General features: G+C 43.8%; 1 protein-coding gene across 4 annotated transcripts in view; it reads left to right on the top strand.

Annotated features, from left to right (window-relative positions):
• Positions 1-22,156, top strand: part of FOCAD (focadhesin) — a 257,789-nt gene that overhangs the window by 148,559 nt on the left and 87,074 nt on the right. For 3 of the 4 annotated variants that reach the window (XM_090038791.1, XM_090038793.1, XM_090038790.1), the window contains 3 exons: positions 13,347-13,481; positions 20,233-20,283; positions 20,991-21,074. In XM_090038791.1, coding sequence (XP_089894917.1) covers positions 13,347-13,481; positions 20,233-20,283; positions 20,991-21,074 — 270 coding nt within the window. The remainder of the gene's footprint in view (positions 1-13,346; positions 13,482-20,232; positions 20,284-20,990; positions 21,075-22,156) is intronic. The other variant, XM_090038792.1, reaches the window with a different exon arrangement.

Genomic DNA, 22,156 nt, shown 5'->3' with positions numbered 1-22,156 from the left:
TGCTGTACAAACACCTAGTGAATGAATTGATTCCCCTTGAAGTTGCGTAAGATTTGCAATGGATTTTACACTCTGCTTCAGCCAAAAGGATAGCTTTTAAAACCTGTTTTTCTTAATGGGGTAAATGCAAAGAACTAATCAAGGAAATCAAGAACTGATCTTTTACAAAAATACAATAATACCTGCTTGATGAAGATTGCAGTAGGAAGTTGTGTTTTAGCTACATCATGGTATTCAGAGCTCCAGTAAAATAGTCTTACATTAGTTTTCTGGGTATATTGCAAACTAGGCTCACCTGCTGTGCAAAACTCAATGTCAAACCATGGTCCTAGCTACAGGATAAGCTGTAGTGCAGGTTTTTTTTTCCTCTCGTCATCCGTTTCTGGCGCACCTGAATGCATAGGCTAATGTGTCATGTCATGGGTCTTTCTTGATTGAATTTTGCAAGTCTTCTGCTCTTAGACCAGGCTCTGGACTCCAGTATGCTGCTTATCTGTTGTCTTTACCTGGAACCTTCAGCTGGGTAGTACACATAGGTTCTTCCTTTTTGGAATTGGTGACCCTTGGACATTTTCAAACAAGATGATTGTTTCTTCTAGCAGTAAGAGTTTTCTAGAGAAAAAGAATCCTAAAACAACAAAATGTCAACTTGCATATCTGTCTTACTTAAAGGTTGGTATCCTACAGTCCAGCTTTATCCAGGCACACCACTGAAGTCTTTGAATTTGAATCAGGTTCCTCTGAATATGAAAAATTAAAAGTGGATGTTAGGAAGAACTTTCTAATCCTGATGGTGGTTGGTCACAAGAATGAGTTACTTAACTTGGAAAAGTTCCATCACTGGAAGATTTTAGGTGCAGGTTAGACAAACACTTGGCTGGCATGATGTAGACAGGAGTGATCCTGTCTAGAACAGGGGGTTGGACTAAATGACCTTATGAGGTCCCTGCTACCCTTATCTTTTCTATGATTCTGTGAACTTCCTAAGAAGAGGATACCTTCAAATCCCATTTGACTTTTTATTATTATTTTGTCCTCTGGTCCTCATCTTTGAGTAGGTTTTTTGTTTTTATTCTGTTTTGTGGTTTTTTTTAAAGATCTTCTAGGCTTAAAATTGAGCCATGGGTTTCAAGACCAGTGGTCCCTTACCCAACTGGAGTAACTGAGAGTTGGTCTAACTTGAACTATTCTTTTCTTTTCCATTTGCTTTTTTACACACAGCTATAGGGTTAACTCAATATGTTTATTGTTTATAGAATAAACAGCCTGTTAACTGGGCTACCATCATAATTGCAGCTCCAGGTCCATTACCACCTCAAGTATCACCACCTTTCCCCAATCATATGAATCCATTTTCTTTTTCAGTGCCCACAGTAGTCTGGCCTGTAACTGAGTCTTCTGTGTCCAACTCCTCTGTAACAAAAAGAGAAGCTTGCCTCAGGTTTAACAATACAAATACTTTAGTTTTAGTTCTAGGTACCCAAGAGGAATTGCAAACTTTTTTTTAGCATCAGTGTGCTCTTGAGTGTGTTAATGTCTGTGTCTATGCTAGGAAAAAGGAAAAGGTGTAGGTTAGGCTTTATTGAGCATGTGGAGATGTATATGCTTGGTTTTTGCCAGTCTCAGATATTTCAGTTCAAAATTTTTAGTTCATAGATTTAGTAGATTTTAGGGTCAGAAGGGACCTATTAGATCATCGAGTCCAACCACCTGCCCTTGGCAGGAAAGAGTGCTGGGGTGAGATGACCCCAGCCAGGTGTTTGTCCAATCTCCTCTTAAATACCTCCAAGGAAGGGGACAGCACCACTTCTCTTGATAGCGTATTCTATATTTTTGGCACCCCTCACTGTAAAGAATTTTTCCGATGTCCAGTCTAAATTTGCTCTCCTTCAGTTTGTGGCCATTCTTTCTAGTTACCCCAGTGGGCACCCTGGTAAACATTGTATCCCCTATTTCCTGCTGTCCCCCCCGATGAGTTTGTAAACAGCCACAAGATCACCTCTCAGCCTTTTCTTACGGAGGCTGAAAAGATTCAGGTCCCTCAATTGGCTCTCAGAGGGATTTTTCTGTAGGCCTTTAACTAGACAGGTGGCCCTCCTCTGAACCCTTTCCAGGTTATCTACATCCCTCCTGGAGTGCTGCACCCAAAACTGGACACAGCACTCCAGCTGCAGCCTGACCAATGCCAATTAGAGGGGAAATATCACCTCCCTAGACCTGTTTGTGATGCAAGAAAGAGTGCAGTTAGCTTTACTTATTACTTCATCACATTGGTGACTTTGTGTTCATTTTGGAGTCGACTCTAACTCTGAGATCACTTTCCGCAGTTGTACTACTCCGAGTAGTACCTCCCAGGCTATAGGAGTGTTGATGATTCTTCCTCCCTAGATGCCACAGATGGCATTTATCTTTGTTAAACTGCATCCTATTCTGGTCCGCCCACTTCCCCAGTCGGTCCAAATCTACCTGGATTCATTCCCTGAGCTCTAGTTTGTTTACCTCCCCCCATTGTTTAGTGTCGTCTGCAAACTTGGACAGTGTGCTCTCTACTCCCTCGTCCAAGTCACTAATGAAGATATTGAACAGAGCCTTGGGGAACTCCACTACCCACGTTTCTCCAGGTAGAAACTGACCCATCCACCACCACTCTCTGGGTGCATCCCATAAGCCAACTTTCCACCTACCGGACTGTGTAAGAATCTACCTTGCAACTATTTAGTTTATTTATAAGAATTAGGTACGACACTGTGTCAAAGGCCTTTTTAAAATCTAAGTAAATAACATCTACCTCTATTCCTTCTTCCAAGCATTTTGTGAGCCAGTCGTAAAAAGAAACCAGGTTAGTCGGGCAGGATCTGCCTGCTATGAACCCATGCTGATTGCCCCATAGCATTATTTTACCTGTTGGTCCCCCACGTATGTGATCCTTAACAATTTTCTCAAAGGTCTTGCCAATGATAGAGGTGAGGCTAACCGGCCTATAGTTACGTGTTTCCTCCTTCTTCCCCTTCTTGAAAATAGGGACCATGTTGGCCCTTTTCCAGTCCTCTGCGACCTGTCCTGAGTACCATGAGTACTCAAACAGTTGCAGCAGCAGATCCTCTATGACTTCAGCTATTTCCCTAAGTACCCTAGGATGAAGATCGTCAGGGTCTGTTGACTTAAATACATTCAACCACTCCAGGTGCCCCTTTACTAGATCAGCACTAACAGTTGGTGGGTTGGTATCTATCTCGTGCTTACTTAAAGTCCTATTGGGATGCATGTTTGTATTTGTCCAGGAACACAGATGCAAAGAAATCATTTAGTAGCTCTGCTTTGGCCATCCTATCTGTTACCAGTTGCCCTGGTCCATCTTGAAGGGGCCCTATGTTACTCTGCACTTTCTTTTTGCTTCCTATGTATTTAAAGAATGGCTTTCTATTATCCTTAACTTTTGCTGCCAGCCTAAGCTTCATTCCTGCTTTGGCTGTCCTCACTGCTTCCCTGCAAGCTCGAGCAAAGCAGGTATATTCGTCCTTGGTGGCTGCCGCCTGCCTTCACAGCCTGTAGACCTCTCTTTTCCACTCCAGGGTCTCCTGGATTTCCCTGCTCAACCGAGAGGGGTTCTTTGCTTTTTTGCCGCCCTTTATGTGTATTGGGATGGGCCCTTTCTGTGCCTGCAGAATCAGACCCTTGAGAAATGCCCACCCTTCTTGGACTCCCATCTCTCTGATGCTTTTTCCTGTCAGTCCCTCCCTAACTAATCTCCTGAGTTTGTTGAAGTTGGCCTTCCTGAAGTCTGTCACTTCAGCCTTACTAGTTATCCTCCCAGACTTTTGCCAGGTAGGAAACTCTATTAATAGCTGGTCACTATCCCCTAGGTTACCTTGTACCTGCAGATCCCCCACCAAGTCATCAACTGTGGCCAGCACCAAGTCTAGTAAGGCATTTCCCCTAGTGGAAACATTTACTTCCTGTGATAGGTGAAGGTCCTGTAAGCAGGTTGGAAACTTATGTGAAAGGGGAAGACCTGGCCACTTGTTCCTCCCAGCAGATGTCTGAGAAGTTTAGGTCACTCATGACAGCCAGGTCCCAAGAATTCTTAACCCATCCCCCTGGTGTGGAGGTCTGTAATTCATATTGTAGGATCTTTTACTACAGTACATTTATGTTAAAACAAGGGTGTCTGTAGCAGGCCACTAAGGTGCTTGCTACTTGAAGAGCAGGAACGGCCACCAGGTGCCAGTTGCCAGGGCAACCGGGAGGAGCTAGGGGCCCACACCTGTGGAGTCAGCTGACCGGAAGGGGCAGGGCTGACTCCTATAAAGCACAGTCTGGAGGCTGAGAGAGGGGGTCTTGGCTGGCAGCTAAGGAGGAGTGCTGCCTAACTAAGCAAAGGGGAAAGGCCTGAACGTGAGCAGCCTGTTATGCTGGTGAAGGATGGAGCACCCGCGGAGTGCGACTCAAAGGAGGTTAGCTTTGCGGTTTAGCTTTGTGTTATTGTTTGCTGTTGTCTACCGGAGGACCGGGTGAAGCTATAAGGGGATGGAGAAGGGGATGGGGGAACCATGACAGTGTGGGAGCCCCAGCCCCAGGGGGTGGGCAGCAAGAAAGCATCCAGTAAGACTAAAGAACGTCTGGTATATCCGCGAGGCTTGGGGCATGTGGTACAGGGGTGGTTGGAGCCACGCAGAGCCCATAAGGCTGGGGTGCATCTGAACCCCATTCCAGAAAACGGGGCCAGTCTAGGACAGGAGAACTGGGCCAAGAAGACTAAAGGGAGCCTCCCTATCATACACATAAGACCAATATATGATATAGCGAGGTATGGATAGGCAGCTTGGCACAGTATAGAGGGTAACTAAAGGGGGAGCACGGCAACCCCGAGGTTCCCGTCCTGTCACAGTGTCCAACCCCAAAGGGCTGGATGAGAACCATGGGGCTAGTCTGTGTGTGTCAGCTCCAGTCTCGCACGCCACATGCAGCACGCGCTAGTCCCAGCCAGCATGCAGGCCCGTGGGCCAGTTTGGATTGTGCTACACATGACACAATCCAAGATACAAGATAGGTTCAAGAATTAATGCCATGGACAAAACATCGTATGTGGTGAGACTTGCCTTCTGTCTGCTCTCTTGGTGTGCATTGAGTGTAGATTTGAAATGCAGCTCATGGTAGACATATTTTTATCATGGTAGACAGCTTTGTATTTGGAACTTAAATTTGAATATAAGATGCCATCCAGCTTTGAGATCTAGATTACAAATTTCAGCATCACTCAAAATTGATTAAATCTCACTTTTTCTATTATGTGTTGGGATACTGACACAGAACCCAAACTTCTGTGCATTAGATCCTGAAGGCCTTAACTGCTGTAGGCTAAATTTCCCTTCTAGAACTTTTACCTCAAATGCTAAATGATAGGGGGCAACTGTATTTCAGTTTTTGTTAACTACTTTTCATAAACAGTAACATAGAACCTCTTTGACGGTAGGGTAATGACAGATGTAACTTAATTTCCCCCATTCTAGCTCTTTCTCACCATTCCCCCTAGGACAGGGATGTCAAACTCATCCAGCCTCCTGGACTAGACAAGTGGGGTAAGGCAGGTCTGCAGGTTGGAACAGACCCCCAGATCTGCCCTGCATTCCCGAACTTGTCGTGGAGCAGAGTGGGTGGGTGCAATATGTTGCCCGATCCTGCTCCAGCCACTTCAGAGCTGCTGCTGCATTCAACATGGCCCCAGAGTGACTACTTTAGGGCTATGCTGTATTTGGTGGCCACTCTGCAGCTCTGGACATGAGCTGGAGTAGGCACTGTATACAGCCTGTGAGTCAGATGTGTGGCTTGGTGGGCTGGATCTGGCCCACAGGCCATATCTTTGACACTCCCGTCTTAGGATATGTAAACAGTAGAAGAATATCCATGAAATTTAAAGTATCCTTTAGGTTTCTGAGTTGTGCTTTTAAGTACATTTGTGCTATGGAGCCCAGAAAACATGCCATCCTTCTCCCCACACCTTCAATCTTTTCACAATGGATATTTTCCTACAATAAAATATAATGCATTCTGTCATGTCATCATTTATTCTGGTAGCTATATTGATGTTGGAAGTTTAAACACAAAGTCTAAGTAGCTTGCATCTGGTCATTGCATATGATCTGTGACTATACATGCATGTGTAACATATGGGAGCTACACTTGAAGCTGTGATGGTTTACCAGTTGGATATCTGAAGCTGGAGGGTTTAAATGATTCTTAAGTCATGAGTCATGAAAGTGCCCTTTGCTACACTTTACTTCCTTTGTACTTTTCCTGAACACAGTATTTGATCAAACTCTACAATAGTGTAGATTTGTTTTATTTAATTTGTTTCCTGTCATGATAAATCAAGATGCATCATATCTCCAAGTGACCAGCTTATTACTTTTTTTTTAAAGTTATAATCTCTTCAGATTTTAGAAGATGTGTGTGTTTTTGTGAACACTGAAGGAGTATTGGTCTTTCTAATTCTTGAGAAATGGTATTTTTAATAGCAGGGGCAAATGGGTGTCATTTTCACTGAATATGTAATCAGGTTAAGTTTCAGTAGCTGTCAACATTAGGTACCACAGAAATGTATTCACAGATTTGCCTATTTCTAAAATGGGTTTAACTCAATAGGCATTCCTAAAAGCTTCATCTTCACAGGTTTTGAAATTGCTCTCTAAAGTGTTTTCACAGTCACTGAAGTGACTGTTTAATTCAGCAATTACTTTTGATACTCAGCATGCTGATTTTTCAATATAAATATCACTAAACTGAACACTCAATCCCTTTATGGAATGTGTTCATAAAAGTCCCTTCAGTTCATTCCATAGCGTTGATGGATATTTGATTCTCCCGGTTGACTGAGCCTCCTTTTGCTTTTTCTATACATAATTACAAGCAAACTTTGGTAATGTTTATTTTATTGATTTAAAGAAAATGTTTAGACTTTCAATCGCAGCATAATTTAGCTCTTAATACTTTAGACTTTTATTTGGCTGCTCTGTGTTATAGCAGACGTTATTTTTATGAGCTTCTGTAATTTGTTTTCTTTTTAATTTTTTGTAACATCTTGCTTTTTTTATCCTCTCTTGTTGTAGCAGAGACCTAAAGAATGACTAGCAATAACAGATAATTAATCCAAGCAGGATAGTGTAGATATGGTAGCAAAATCTGAGGAGTAGAATTCTCTGCAGTGAGCTCTGTGAGGTTCTATCAGATACTTCAGAGAAATTATTGATGTCTTCATTAAAATACATTGCTCCCTGACGCAACTTGAGGAACCTGCAGAATCTCACTGGGGAAAATGGGCAACTTTTTATCACCAGTCACCGCTGTAGAGTTTAGCACCCTGCAAGGGACTCAACAGCCTAAGCCTGATTTTATTTATTTATTTATTTATTTTTTATGTCTAGTCTTTATGGCATGGCTGAGCATATGAGTGTGTTCAGCAGTCCATTAAGCTAGCTCAGCAGTTCATTCAGCTGCCAGTGTCCTCCCAAAGAGTACTCTTTGCCCTGGCAGTACAGCTGCTGTAGTGGTATTCACATGGAATCACCAGAAGTATGTATATGCATGCACTTTTGTGGCATGGTGGTGGTAGTTGCTGTTTGCTGCCAGAAGTCCTGGTGACCAAGTACTATTTGTATGTAGTAGCTCATGGGAAGATCCAGGATTTTATGACGGGTAAAAAAAATTTAGGTAGAGGGGAGGAACCCACCCATTGCTGTTCTGATTTTGGCTGGAGTGTGGCAGGAGCAACTTGGAGTTGCCTGCCCTTCCCATCCCACTCCCAGATCTGTTGGGGACAGCCACAACTGCAGCAATGGCAGGCAGGGGTGGGAAGGAATGGGAGCGGGGATGTGCTGTTGAGGAAGGAAAGGAAGGAGGTGTGAGATATTTACCTTTCTGGGGACTTAAAAAACCAAGTCCCTGGCTGCTGCTGCCACAGTGGAATCAGAAAGGGGAGGTGCATCCACACTACTGCATCTCCTAAGGATCTGCCCTTGTAGTAGCCTCTTAGGAGACCCTTTTCCTGCACCAGAAGGCCATTATACTATGTTCTATACTCGTACAGAGAGAAGAGATGGTCACTGTTCCAGAGAACCTTAAGGCATCAGATGGGTACTGACAGATGGGCAGAGCATAAGGAGACAATGGATGATACTGCTTAGTATGATCCAAGACATTTGTAGCATGTCAGCAGCTGTGCTAAATTAGAAATTATATCTAAGTGTTATTTAAAGAGGAATCTAAAGGAGCTCAATGAAGTGCCTTTGTGGGAGACTGTGAAGGGGTTTGAATGCAAAAATAAGCAGTGTGTGTTCCATGTGATTAAGAAGGGAGAGCACGTTGAGGGACTTAGAAAGGATTGCCATGGTCAAGTGAATAATCTTTGCCACGATCTAAATAGATGCTCAAGAAATATTCCCAGTGTCATGCGTATAATGGGGGGAGGGGAGCTTTAAGTTTTGTTTGATCACCAGTTCAAAGAATTTCCAAGGGATGTACAAATATGCAAATTATTTTCAGACTCCTTTCAAGCAGAAGCCCAACAAGTAGAGACCAAAGTTCAGTTAGCATTGTTCCAGTCTACCACTGTATAAAGAAGCTGAAATAATCTGTTTCTGTCATGTGACAGATATTATAGGTTTGCACGAGAGAGAATTGCTGCTTGTAAAGACCTTGGTGGAAGTACTTACATTTGTAACCAGATCATTTATTTGACCCTGAATAAGTGAATATTCAGTTGCCTAAGATTTGAGTCTTTTTCTCTGATTTGTGTTTTAGCACTGGAAACCAAGCTGAACATCAAGAACCTTCGGGTTAAGTGGAATGGTACCAGTCACTTAATTTATATGCCATCCCTTGCAGCTCTCTATGTTCTGTATTTAGTTCCTCTGTAAAGTGCTGCATCCACTTGCAGCACTTAAAAACAATTATGCACTTACTCCTAAGTGACTACAAAACAGTAACACTTTTTCACTTCAGGAGTGCTTTCCATCAAATTTGTTTTTGTAAACATTTAATTAAGCTGGATAACAACTCTGTGAGTTAAGGATTATTTCATTTTCCATGTGGGAAAAACTAAAGCATAGGAAAGTTTAGTGAGGGTCTCAAATGAAATAGCCTTAATGCTTCCTTCCCAGTGTCCTATTCTGTTATATGCAAAACCCCTCTTCCTCTTTAACTATAAAATTATATGTTAATTTGCCTGGGATCTGAGTACCACACTTAATTATCAACATGGGCTTAGAGCAGCAAAATGTTGCCACCAGTCACGTTAGGCCTTTAATTGTGAAAGCATTTTTCTAGATCTTGTTAGGAAAAGATGAGAGAGGTCTGGACTTCAGACATACCATAATTCTCCATTTGTTGGAGTAAGCTTAAGTTGAGGAGAAAAAAAAACTTTCCTGGGCTTCTAGAAGAAGATTTTTTAAGTATCAAGATTTGTTGGCAAATAGTTGAGGAGCTAATTGAATCTCTCTGTAAGTACAAAGCCATACATAGAGCTGCCCGTGGATTGGAAGCTAGGAGACATGTCTTTTTTTTCCCACGGTCATTTAACTTCCTTTTTTAAGAAATGCATCTCATTCTTTATATCAAGTAAGTTTTAATAAATATGCTTTATGAGCTGTTTCCTGGCTTGTTACTTGCACCTGCACTTTTCTCACTCCTTTCCTTAACAAATGGTGATGTATCATGACATTGTGCATGAGTTTGGTACTTCTCTAGCTGAAGTTTCAAATTAGAATCCCATGTTCATGAATTTTTGTAACTAAGAGCTTTACAAATGTCTTTGCAAGATCTCTTAAAATCACCCTTACTTGTTACATTTTTACTGGGAAAAAAATGTTCAAATTTGGATGTTTTACTCCGTGAATGTGTACGTGTTTCATAGCAACAAGGCCTTGTTGGGAAAATTGTATATGAAATGCTGTGACAGGAAATTAATTTCCAAAACAGCACTCAAATCAAAAGCTGGTTAAATTGTTTTGTTGAAACTTTTTTGAACAAAATATAATTTCCTGATTTTAAAAAAAAAAAAAAAGGAAAGGAAAAAAAAATTCATAGATTTCATAGACATTAGGGCTGGAAGGGACCTCGGGAGATCATCGAGTCCAGCCCCCTGCCCAAAGGGCAGGAAGTCCGCTGGGGTCATAGGATCCCAGCAAGATAAGCATCCAATTTACTCTTGAAGGTGTTCAATGTAGGTGCTTGAACCACCTCCGCTGGCAGACTGTTGCAGACCTTGGGGGCTCGGACAGTAAAGAAATTCTTCCTTATGTCCAGCCTGAAACGGTCTTGCAGGAGTTTGTGACCGTTCGACCTCGTCATCCCTTGGGGTGCTCTGGTGAACAGACGTTCCCCCAGATCCTGGTGGTCACCCCTGATAAACTTATAGGTGGCCATCAGATCCCCCCTGAGCGTACGCTTTTCCAGGCTAAAGAGTCCCATGGCTCTCAGCCTGTCATCGTAAGATCTGTTTTCCTGACCTCTGATCATGCGCGTGGCTCTCCTCTGGACTCTCTCAAGCTTCTCCACATCCTTTTTGAATCGTGGAGCCCAAAACTGGACGCAGTACTCCAGCTGCGGCCTCACCAAGGCCGAGTACAAGGGAAGAATGACGTCCCGGGATTTGCTCGAGAAGCATCTATGGATGCAAGCCAGCATTTTGGTCGCTTTACTAGCCGCAGCATCGCATTGCAGGCTCATGTTCATTGAGGTAAATGTCTATTTTTAACAGTTTCCCAGGTCCCAAAAGCTTGCCCAGCAGTTTTCCCAACAATACAGTTGGCCCACTAAAAGATATCACAAAAGATCTTTGTCTCGTTACATTAGTAGAAAGATTACAATGGACGTCTTCATTTTTGCCTGTGTTTCTTCAGTGGGGGGAGCTAATTCCCAGTTCCTTACTCAAGTTCTTGCTTTTACTAACATCTTCTGAATGTTAAGCATTTTGTTTTTGCTGCGCAGATTAATGTTGAGAATGTGTACTGTGCCCTGCCTCTTAGTGTTAGACTGCTCAGCAGCTTGATAGTCAATTGACTACTTTTAGTGAAGACCTGGTGCAGCAAGGATTTAAATACATTCATAATTTTGAGCACATGCATATAATGCTCATTAATATTAAGCATAAAGTTATATATCATTTGAATGTGAGTCTATATGCATTTGAAGTGAATTATTAAAAGCTTCCAGAATCAACCTTTCGAACACTTGCCATGAGATTTCACAATCTACTTACTTGATAAATAGAGTTAATATTCTCATGATGTTTTGTAATATAGTGGCTGTTACAAATATTTCTAACAGCACCTTCACTTTTTGTTTTTATTGGATTTCTTTTTTGTAACCCTCAAGAGGCAAAAAAAGTCAACATTTTGATTGTGAAATAGTAAATTTGAGAGGCATGAACGGAAGGAAGATAAACATAGTGCTCTGACAGCAATAATTCCATTCCAGTCTAAAAAAACAAACTGGAAGAAACATCTTAGTTTTATCTCTCAGGTGACATAATTTTGCCTGGGCTTGACTGTCAGCTACTATCAGGCATAAAACTTTGTTTTCCTTCTTTTTCTGAAGAAATGGCTTGCATTCTTAACTTTCAGAATACAATGTAATTTTCAGAACTTTCTCTTTTTTATCTGCAGAACGTAAAGACTGGGGCAGGAGTAACTTGTTTTTGTTGATTTCTAATCATTTGTTAAAAGATCTAACATTTATCCCTAGGATTCTGAAAGCACACAGGACCTTGCAGAGGAACTTTACACTAACTTTTAGAGGTACTTACCTTCATTGCCATATCAGGCCCCTGGGTTAGTTACTGAATTGGCATCTTTTTTCCATTAAAGATTATGTTCTTTACCTGACATGGCACCCAACTCTTAGAATGTTTGGTGCTTTAGGTCTCAGTGACTGGAATGAAGAGATTTTATTTAAATGGATGCTGAGATTCAAATGCAGAATGAGTTTCTACCCTCATGGCTAATCATAGAAGAAGTTTAAAAAAGTAAAACTATTGTATCATAAGGACTCAGAAACCCCCCCCCGCCCCAACCTCCCCCCCACAACTAAGTAGAACCCCAGATGTACTGAAAAAGAAAAAGAACAAAAACAAACCTGATTTTTAAGCTAGCTGCATCACAGTGCAGGGCCAGACTCATGCTTTTTGATTATGTGAGAATAGAAGCGTGGTTGGTAATGTTTCATAAAATAGTCAGAATTGTTGTTTCCCAGACATGACCTGTTGGAATGATCTCCATTGCAGTGAAGTTGGTGGTGGGAAGTTGATCTGTTTGTTGCTAGGTATGAATGAAAGAAGCTTTGTTTTTGGGGGGATTTTGTTTTTTTAAGTTTCTCACCTTGACATTTCTGTATGTGTGAGTGGTTGGTTTGGTTGATTGCTTTAAAGGTATTAGGCCCAGCAGCTTGCTCTTTATTTTTTTTCTCTTCCCTGGAAATTTGCTAAGAGATTTGGTGGGGTTATGTGCATTTTGTTCTGCACAGCTTCCATGGAGTGCGGCTACTCATGCTCTCATCCTGCTGCAGTCCCATTGCAGTTTGTTTTTTTAAAACTACTTTAAACAAATAAAGTAGTGTAATTTATTCAGTCCCCTTGTTCAAGGTAGGATCACTTCTACCGAAATCAACATAGACAAGTAAGTGCCTGTCTAACCTGCTCTTAAAAACATCTAAGGGTGGAGATTCTGCAATTTTGGGGGGTCACCTATGCTAGTACTTTACCATTGACATAGTGAAAAAGATCTTAGTAATATTCAGCCTAAATTTCTCTTGCTGCAATTTTAAGACCATTACTCCTTGTCCTGTCCCATGCAGCCACAATTTTTCTCCATCCTCCATATAAACCCCGTTCAGGAATGTGAAAACCAGATTCCCTCAGTCTTCTCTTCTACGGGCTAAACAAATTTACTTCTTCCCTTTCCTCATAAATCAAGTTTCCTAGACCCATAATTGTTTTGTAAGTCTGTGGTTCCCAAAACTGGATGTAGTTTTCCACACGTACCTCTTCCTCCTGACCAAGTGAGGATCTGGAAAATAGAAGGGTTTTTTGTGTTCTTTCTTTCTATAAAGTTACTTCATTTGGAACAGTGAAGCAGCTGCTTTATCTGGAGAAATGCCATTTATTGTTATGACATTCCTTTGTGTGCTGTCAGGCTGTTAATATAAGGGAATTTTTCATGTTCACATTCTTCTTTAATGTGCCCTGTATTAATTTGTTGCTTCAGAGCAGAGAAACAGGAAAGTGCTCCAGATCAACAACCTGCCATGCAGGTCGGGCTCTTCCATTCTAGTGATACCTCTCATTTTCCTTCCAGGTCGTTTGTATTCGTTCTACATGGAATGCGCTTTCGCCAAAGCTGAGTTGTGACAGGCGTCCGCTCATTTTAAAAACACTGAACGAACTGTTTGCCCTGGTTCCCTCATTAACGGTGAACACAAATGACTATGAGGTATGTCTCTTAGGTCTGAAGTGGATATTTATGCATGTGAGTTTTAAATGTGTTACCTCGTTTTAGAGACATCTCTAGTCTGATTGTAACAGTTCATGCGACCCTTACAGTTGCACGGTATTTTCAAGGTGCTTTTATATGCCTTAACTACTTGATCCTGTGAGTTCAGGTAAGAACATGCCTATTCACCTCCCACAGCTGCAGTGTTGGCAATAGGCTTCATATCTCAAGAACCCTGGGCATATGGGAAAAGATACTCTTCTCTTATTACAAATAATTCTGCAGTTTTTGGATGCTCTCTTTTTCCCAAAGTTGAGGTGGATTTTGGGTGCCCTCTTTTTTCCCTTTTTCATTGAGTGACTGGAGTTGGAAGCCGTTTCCTTTGGACAGGCAGACAACTGACATGGCTTTTGTTTTCACTTCCATGGTCACTACAGATTGAGGAGCAAGGGGTGGCTTGGCTTTGTCTATTTTCTTCTCTTTCTCCCAGGAAAAAAGTGGGATGTGGAGAAAGAAGATGCATATGTGCACTCTGTTCATTGCTTCCTTTTCTGACATGAAGCACGTGGGGAGGAGCAGGATGCCACCAAGATTCCGTGCAGGGTTTGAAATACGGGGTTGGGGGGTCTGAGCCCCCTTTTAAGAAACAAGAGCCCCCATAAGCCCTCTTATAAGAGAGGAGAGTCCCAGACTACCCCACACCTTTCTAAGCAGCTCAAGCACAGAACCTTCCCAAAGAGCTGGAGTGTAATTCAAACTCTGTCCCTGTGGTTGGATATGGGATGCAGTATAATCAGCATTTGAATACCAATATGATAGGTGCCCTAGATAGATAGCTGAATGTGCTGATGTTTTTCAAACATATATCTCTTGCCCTGCAAATTATGCTGGCTCAATCTTTAAGCCTGAAAGCCATGCTTTGATTCTGCCATGTAGATATGTCAAGCTATTTCACTGTTATAGTCCTAAAAAGAAAGAAATTTCAATAGTGGGTGCAGTTCATTTGTAAAGTTGTGGGGAGGGAGGGGAAATTTCTCCTTCACACAAGCAGAATTCAGGAGCAGATTACCAGATTAAGTGTTTTTGATATGTATTTTCAACCTACCAGCAATATACAGAAAGACACCTGTGTTGTTTTAACCACTGAGCCGTAGTGTTTTAATTCCCTCTTAAGGCTTTTAGCAGATCTTTTGGCTACTTTTTTTCTTTCATAATGCAGTAATTCTGTCTTCAGGTTTCAGGTTAGCAGGTGACTCTGCTGTTGTGGTTTCTAGACTGTGGAACTCTCATCTCCTTAATCTGTCTCATTTCTTCTCTTTCTTCTTTGTCTTTTTTTATCTCTCTCCCCCATAGGCAATGCTTTATTTTAAGCACAGTTGGGTAGAGCATAGAGAACCTTTTACACTTTTTTTCTTTCTATTTTGAAATACTCACTTTGTCTGGTTATGGTTAGAGGGTATATTTTTATTATACTTTTATTATTACTTTCATTGTAGTTTGTTTGTTTTTTTTCTTGTACTAATGAAGTGTTTTGAATTCCTCAAACCATATCTGAGTTCCTAGTGCTGGAAATCAAAGGCTGGTTCTGGAAATTGTAATCTGTTGAGATAACATATTTAACTGAAGTGCTTGTGCTGGAATGCAGCCTCTCTTCCCTTCCACAAACTTTAAAAGATTTGAACCTCAGTCCTGTACATCCTGAATTCATTGTGACTACTTGTATGCTTAACATTAAGCATGTGCATCAGTGTTGCAAGACCTAGCCCTGGAGGAGGGAAGTTGCCGTGTGTGCATGTGCTTATGCATGTGCGTGTACTGAACCAGATAAATGACGGTCACTTGTACTACAGTATCAAGGTATTTATACTAGACTAATCACTGGGGTATCCAATACTAGGACTGTGCAAAATGGCAATGTTTCATTTCGATTTCAGATTCTCTGTTTTGAAGGAACAGTGTTTCGTTTCACTGTTTCGAAGCACTATTCCAAAACTATTTGTCAAAACTGTTTTGCTGTTTCAATGCTGTTTCGATACGTTTTGGCATTTCGCCCATAGGCTATAATGGGGAATCACAAAAATCCCTATACCTTTGTCATTTCGTGCCTGATTTGGATGAAAACAGCAGGGATGCTAGCCCCTTCTGAGGCCATGAAGCCTGCCAGCTGTCAAGGAGAGAGGTGCAGGGGGTTTCTGGGAAACTACACTTTGTCACGGAGTAGGGTCCCTAGTGATGGCTGTGATACCCACAGGGTCATGTGACGCTGCCAGCTCCACCCTGCGGGTGCCTTTTCTTCTAACCTGCCACCACATCTTGTTGGAAAAGGTAATAGATAGGGAGGCTGCCCTTGAGTTTCGGCTCAGTCACAGTCCTAATGGACCCCACTAAACTTTGTAGGTTCTTGAACCCCTTGCTAGGACCCGCTTTAATTAGGTGCCTCAAGGGGACACCCTAAGCCTTATGGGCTAGATGCGTGGTTCCAACCATCCCTTACCATGCCCCATGCCTTGCAGATAGTATATCAATATCGTCCTTGTAATGAGCTCTCTACCTTTTGTTGTTGCTGGGCACTCTATGCCCCTGTTGCTGTGCTGTCACTGGTGCTGGGGCCTCTACACGACAGTAGTGTGCTCCAATGAGACCTCTCCTCCCCTAAAGCCTCAGCCCAGTCCACCACTTTAAATAACAGCAGGTAAGCAGCGCACTAACACTAGCATCTCAAGCAGCCAAACTGTTACAGAGGCTTTCTTTCCTTTCCTCCAGCAGCTGCCAGAGAATTCTCCCTGCCAGCCCCAGCCCTGGGGCTTAGATGTGCCCAGGGCCCTGCCTCCTTCCGGTCAGCTGACCATTAAGGTTGTATCCGTGTTGGTCTAAAGATATGGCACTGGTACACAAGGTTCTTTGGGTCAATCTGATGTCTTTTTGTAGACTAATGGAATAGTTAGAGAAATATATCTTAGCAACCTTTTGGGTTGAACTTATTCAGGCTGAGGAAGCACCTGCAGTCGGTGTGTGTGCTCTTCCTGGATGGAAAGAGTAGTAAAGAAGCCAGAGGCTGGCATACAATGCAGGCAAGAAAGGCAGTCAGTGAAAATGGAAAAGGAGGCGTCAGAGGGTGAGGGACAGGTTGGGGTAGCGGGGAAGGGGGCTGTAGCAGGTAAAAGTGGAGAAGTACCTGGGGAGTCAGATGTTTGGCAGGTTGTAGTGTGTCATAATTTCAATGTCTGTATTGAGTCCATGAGTTTCTGTACCTACGAGGTTGATCAAGAGCAGTTCATAGGCTCGTCTCCAAAAAGTGGTTTGTAAATTAAAACAAGCACTGAACCTCACTAATCTCATCACCAGAAGCCAACTTCCTGCAGCCCAAAGCACACCTAATGGATCGAAACCATGCCATGACAAGACATGCAAAACCTGCCAAGAATATCTCCAGTACAGAGATAACTTCACAATACATATCTCCATCGGGGCACCAAATGCTTTAATGGAAAATACATAGAAGGTACCAAGCAACAACTGTGTACCAGAATGAGCACGCACCAAATATCTATCAAAGACAAGAACACGTAGCTCCCTGTCTCCAATCTCTCAGGCCTGATCCTTGAAGGGAATTTACAAACCACTTTTCACAGTGGTTTTCACACTTTTACAAACTGCTGGCAGTCCCACTAGCTCTCCCAACCCTGGCAGGGTGCAGTTTTAGGTCATGCCCAGGACCCAGGGCCTCTTCCTTTCCCATATCCCCATTCCATACCTCGAAGTTCATCCTGGCATGGGAGCTCAGCAGGGACATGTTCGTCCATGCTGGCTGTTGATGCAGTGAGTGCTGCTTCTAGCTCTGAGAGTGGGGCATTAAATCATTCGGAAACCAGAAACCAAAAGAAAATGGATGTGGACAGAGTGAAGAGGGTGGCAGTCACTCCATCTGCAGGTGGAGCTTGGGGAACTCCAGCAGCAGGAAGTTCACCTTCAGGGACATAGACTGCTCCACCTAACCAGGATCCAAAGAGGTGCGGTGGGATGTCACAACATCCCCAGCAATGCTGAACACCCACGCACTTGGAATACTGGTTGGTGGACAGGTTAGGTGTTCCCAGGCAACCGTGGCCCGATCCAGCTACGTCTGGCTCCGGCTTGCCCAGCAGGCCAAGGGGTCACGCAGCAGAGAGAGGCAGCCACCAAGGCCTGAGCACTGCCTGCGTGATGGGGTCTGGTGATTCTGGACCATAGAAGCCATGCCCTTGGCCCACATTGGAAGCACCTTTAGTGGAGGAAGAGACTGGCTGGTGGATGGCATGTTGGCACAAGAAAATGGATTCCCTTCTTCCATGTCCCCTCACCTGTGCTCTTCTCTGTTCACCAGGACCACCGTCCAGTGATCCAGGGTTTTGCTGCTGCATATGCTCCCCTCCACCCTTGTGTCACACACAGCCACCAGCATGTGAACCATACTGGACCGCAACAGATCTAGCCATTTCTTGATGTCCTCCTTCAGTTGCTTCACTAGTGCCTGCACCTCTGGTGACAGTGGCTGCCCCAGCCAAGAACATTGATCCCTTGGAACTTCTGCATTTTGTTTTCAAGTTCCGTCACTACAGGGATCACCTGGCTTAGGAGGGCAACAGCCCTGTCCCCCCGCCAGGTGTCCCTCACTATGAGGTGCAGCCATTGTCGGTGACCATGAACCCGTGGGTTAGCTCGCCTTGCCCAATGAGCCATCCCTGCACCATGCGGTTCATGGCCTCCATGATCTTTGTTGCTATGTGGGACTTATCCATCACCTCGGCTTGAAGGAAAGCCCACCAATGACCTGACTGGTTATGAGGGAGAGGTAGGCATGATCTTCACCTTGGCTGCTCCAGATGTCCAAGGTAAAATGTAAGGCCACCTGTGGACCTGCCTTGCACAGCTCCTCCCTCAAGTACCCCCTGCGTGCCTCATACAGGGAGGGCACCAGCATCTTGCTGAAGGTGGCACATGTGGGCACTTTGTGGGGCCACAAGTGCCATGAGCCACCTGAACCCTGGCCGCTCAACTAAGGAGAAGGGCTGGCCATCGACAGCCAGCACCTTCCTAATGCTCTGGGTGACATCGCTCACCTTGGAAACGTTCCCCCCCTCCCCCCCGTGTGCCCACTTTTCCTCCACTGTTCCAGGGTGGCTTGCCTCTGCTTTGGGGATGATTCCCCTCCTTGGGCTTTGGAGAGAGAGCGGGGACTTCTTTTTGAGCACACTGCCACTGGTGTCAGGCTGAGGAAGGGCAAGGACATGGTGTCTGCGGAGATGCTCATGATGCTCATGCTTTTTGCCCCCTTGCCCCAGTTGGTTTTGGCTCGGCAGTGCAGGCAGGCAGCATATGTGGAGTTATCTGCCAGCTCAAAATGATTCCAGGCTACACTACCCACTCACTTCTAGGGTGTGGGTGCATGTGCAGCTGTTGCCTTTTCCTCCTCCTCAGCAGGCAGAGGCACAGCAACAGGAGGAGCAGACTCAACTGAGCCACTTGCCTCCACAACCTCTACCTCAGCTTCCTCCAAAGTGCCTTTTGGGGAAGGAGACCTGGCTGTAGGGTAAACCTGGGGGGTGTGGAGCACAAACTCAGATGATTCCCCCTCCTTCCTCAGAATTTCCCTTGCTGTGGCACTCAGATCCAGCTCCAGCTCCAGTTCCTCCTCTGGCACTGGAAGGATCAGCTTGGGAATTGAAATTGGGGTGAAGGAGATGGGGGTGCTCGTGCTGCTTGTTGTTATTATGGCAGGTGTTATTGGAGGGGATACGGACACTGCTTCCATCTCCTTGGTGCCACTAGCAGCAGAAGTGGCATGGCTGCTAGTTGTTGGAAAGAGGCTGCGTTTAAGTTTTGGGGCGGGAGGGAACTTAGAGCTCTCTCTCTGTCCCCTCTTCCACCCTGGCCAGAAGAGTGGCTACCTGCTTTTTCAGCACACTTCATGTTTGGTGTGCTGGAAAATCTGTGTGTTTCTGTAATGTAATGTGTGTATTTATGTAATATATGTTGTGCTTTCCTGAACAGTCAATGCAGACTGCCAGGGAAAACATAGATTTCTTTTGTGGCGAAAGAATTACAGAGAATAACAAAAACAAAAGGATGATTTAAGGGGGAGGAATAAATTGAAAGGAACAGATCAGGAAAGGGTATTGGGGTATTTTGGAAAGAATTGGATCACATTTGCTCAGAACAGACTAGCAAGTAGGAAGTGAGAGCCTTCCTGATGCTCCTGATGGTGCTGGAGGACAGCTCAGTAAGCTTACAAAGACACAGCTGACAGCTCATTTCAAGCAATGCTTTTATGCTTCTTCTCCATTCCTCCGCCAGTGCGCTGGCATTGGAAGGGACGTCAGGGAAGGATCACAGTCAGTGTCCAGCAATACATGTCAATTTCAGAGCAGTTCTTTCCCCCTCCTCTCCTTAGTTTGTATTTCCCTGCAAGCCCAGCTTTGAAACTCGAAACTGTTCAAAATTTTCAAAACATTTCACATGCCCTCATTTCACTTCAAAGCTGTTTCAAAGCTTTGCGTTTTGATTTGGTTTCGGTGTTTCAAGCTTGAAACGCATCAAAACACCTTTGAAACAGAATGTCCATTGAAATTTTGCACAGCTCTAGTATGCAAGTGTTGCTCTGAAAAATATGTAATATCCCTGATCCTTTGCATGCTTTAAATTTGTCTGTTACTTGAAATTAAAGTTGTTTTTTGTTTGTTTTTGTTGGGTTTTTTTGTTGTTAATTTTATAGAAATTTAAAGTTCAAGTTGTCAGCTTCCTTTGGAGTCATACTCAGAACAAGGTAAGTGAAGGATCAGAAAATGTTAGAATGTTCAGTTTTATATGTTAAAGGTACTTTCCTCTCCCTCTGAAAATATTACTGTCAGTGTCAGGTACCTATTTTCTGATATATTTTCTTTCTTGTCAATCCTACTGACTGACTCTTCCCCCCCCCCCCACCCCTCCACTGACTGAGCTTGGTGCCTGTTAGGGGTGTGAGATTTAGAACCTTATATATCTTTTCTGCTCCTCATCAGCACAAGAATATAGTGCAGGCAAGTACAGCACAAGGTAACAGAAGCATCTTCAGTGTAGACCAAGGTATGGCCTGCAGGCTGGATTCTGTCCATGGGGCCACATCACCTGGCCCACAAGGCTTACCACAGATCTGGAAATTTGGTGGTGGCAGTGTTAATTATCACAGTTTCCGTGGCACTCTGTACAGTGAGAGGATGAGTCAGTTTTCATTAATTTTACCCTTTGCAGTTGAGGATGCCTATATGGATGTTAGTTTTGATAGTAGATCTTCCCCAGTTGTACGTTACTATCTAAAGAAAATAATTAGGGCTTTGCTTCCTGGGAGATTTCATTACACATTAAAAAAGAAAGTCACAGAAGAATTTGACACTCAGCTGCTAGTGGATAATCTCATTTGGCATTAATGGATAAGCCAGAGTGTCCCATTTTGCAGCTAATGTTTGCTTTGCTTTTGATATTATTGTCTCCTAGGATCCTGTTGTAGCAATTTCAGCGTATAAATCTCTGTCTGAATTTGGTTCTGAGGAACACACCATCCTTCATCTTCCTGAACAGGTATGTAACAGGGGACCAAAGCCCTGTTATGGAGAAGGGGCTGATGGGCAGGAGAAGATGACATGGCACCTTTTTAAGAGCAGAACTTTTGTGGCCCAGAGGGGTAAGGACTTGAACAGGGGAAGTTCTGCTAAAGAGCACAGTAAGAGGCCTTAGCCCTGGACCCTATAGAGAAAAGAACCCTGATCAGGGGAAGAAGAAAACCATGGCAGATGTACTCCAACAAACTGCTTCATCAGATGCTGCACTGAAATTGAGCTCTGGGCTAAAACTGAGTTCCAGACTGTTAACTGATGCAGGAGCTGCAAATGGTCCAGGCCTACCTTTGGCAGAGATGGCTAGAGGCAAAGATGTTAAAGGGATAATGAAAAAACCCATGTGTCAGAGCTGCCTATCAGGGCCCAGATGACTGGTGAGGGTGGGGCTGGGCCAGGAAAGCAGGGGCACACTGACCTGGAGTGGCAGGGAGGAAGGAGTTCTATGGCTGAGTGAGTCAGCTGTGGCCCAGAAGAGAAACAGAAGGGACTCTATCAGAGGGCAGAGAAGTCTTCCATCTGCAGTGGGGGAGTGTGCCTAGATGGGTTAAAATTTTGTTGAAAGTTATTTTTGTTCACTCAGCATAATGTATTTTGAGTTAGAGCTTTTGCTAGGAATATACTGAGTTTGACCAGTGGTTTGGAAGTGGTTGAGAAGGGTGTTTGGAGGCCACACAATAGGATGCCTAGGCACTCTGCAGCTGGAGCCCTGGCAAGGGGCAGGGATTCCAGGAGGGCTGTGGCTGAGAAACTGAGACTCAAGTTAGTGGGCAAAGTCTGAAGGCTACAACCAGAAGAAGAGGGCTAAGGCTGAGGAGACCTGAAGCCTGGACAGCAGGGCTGGCTTGAGTGGAGTGATTCAAGGAAAGGAAACTGAGTAAAACCTGTGAGGCATGGTGGTGGCTATTGGGAGGCTGAAGGCTACAGTTAATGCTCGTAAGGCCATAATTGGGAGAACAGAGGGGGTGGGGCTGACTTGAGAGGCAATCAGTCTCAGATAAAGGGAAAGTAGTATAAGAGGAAGATGGGACTTTGGGCAGATGCTTC

Source organism: Crocodylus siamensis, chromosome 3, assembly GCF_052110815.1.
Source record: "Crocodylus siamensis isolate JL-2025a chromosome 3, ASM5211081v1, whole genome shotgun sequence".
Taxonomy (NCBI): Eukaryota; Metazoa; Chordata; order Crocodylia; family Crocodylidae; genus Crocodylus; species Crocodylus siamensis.
This window is presented reverse-complemented; position numbering and strand designations above follow the sequence as displayed.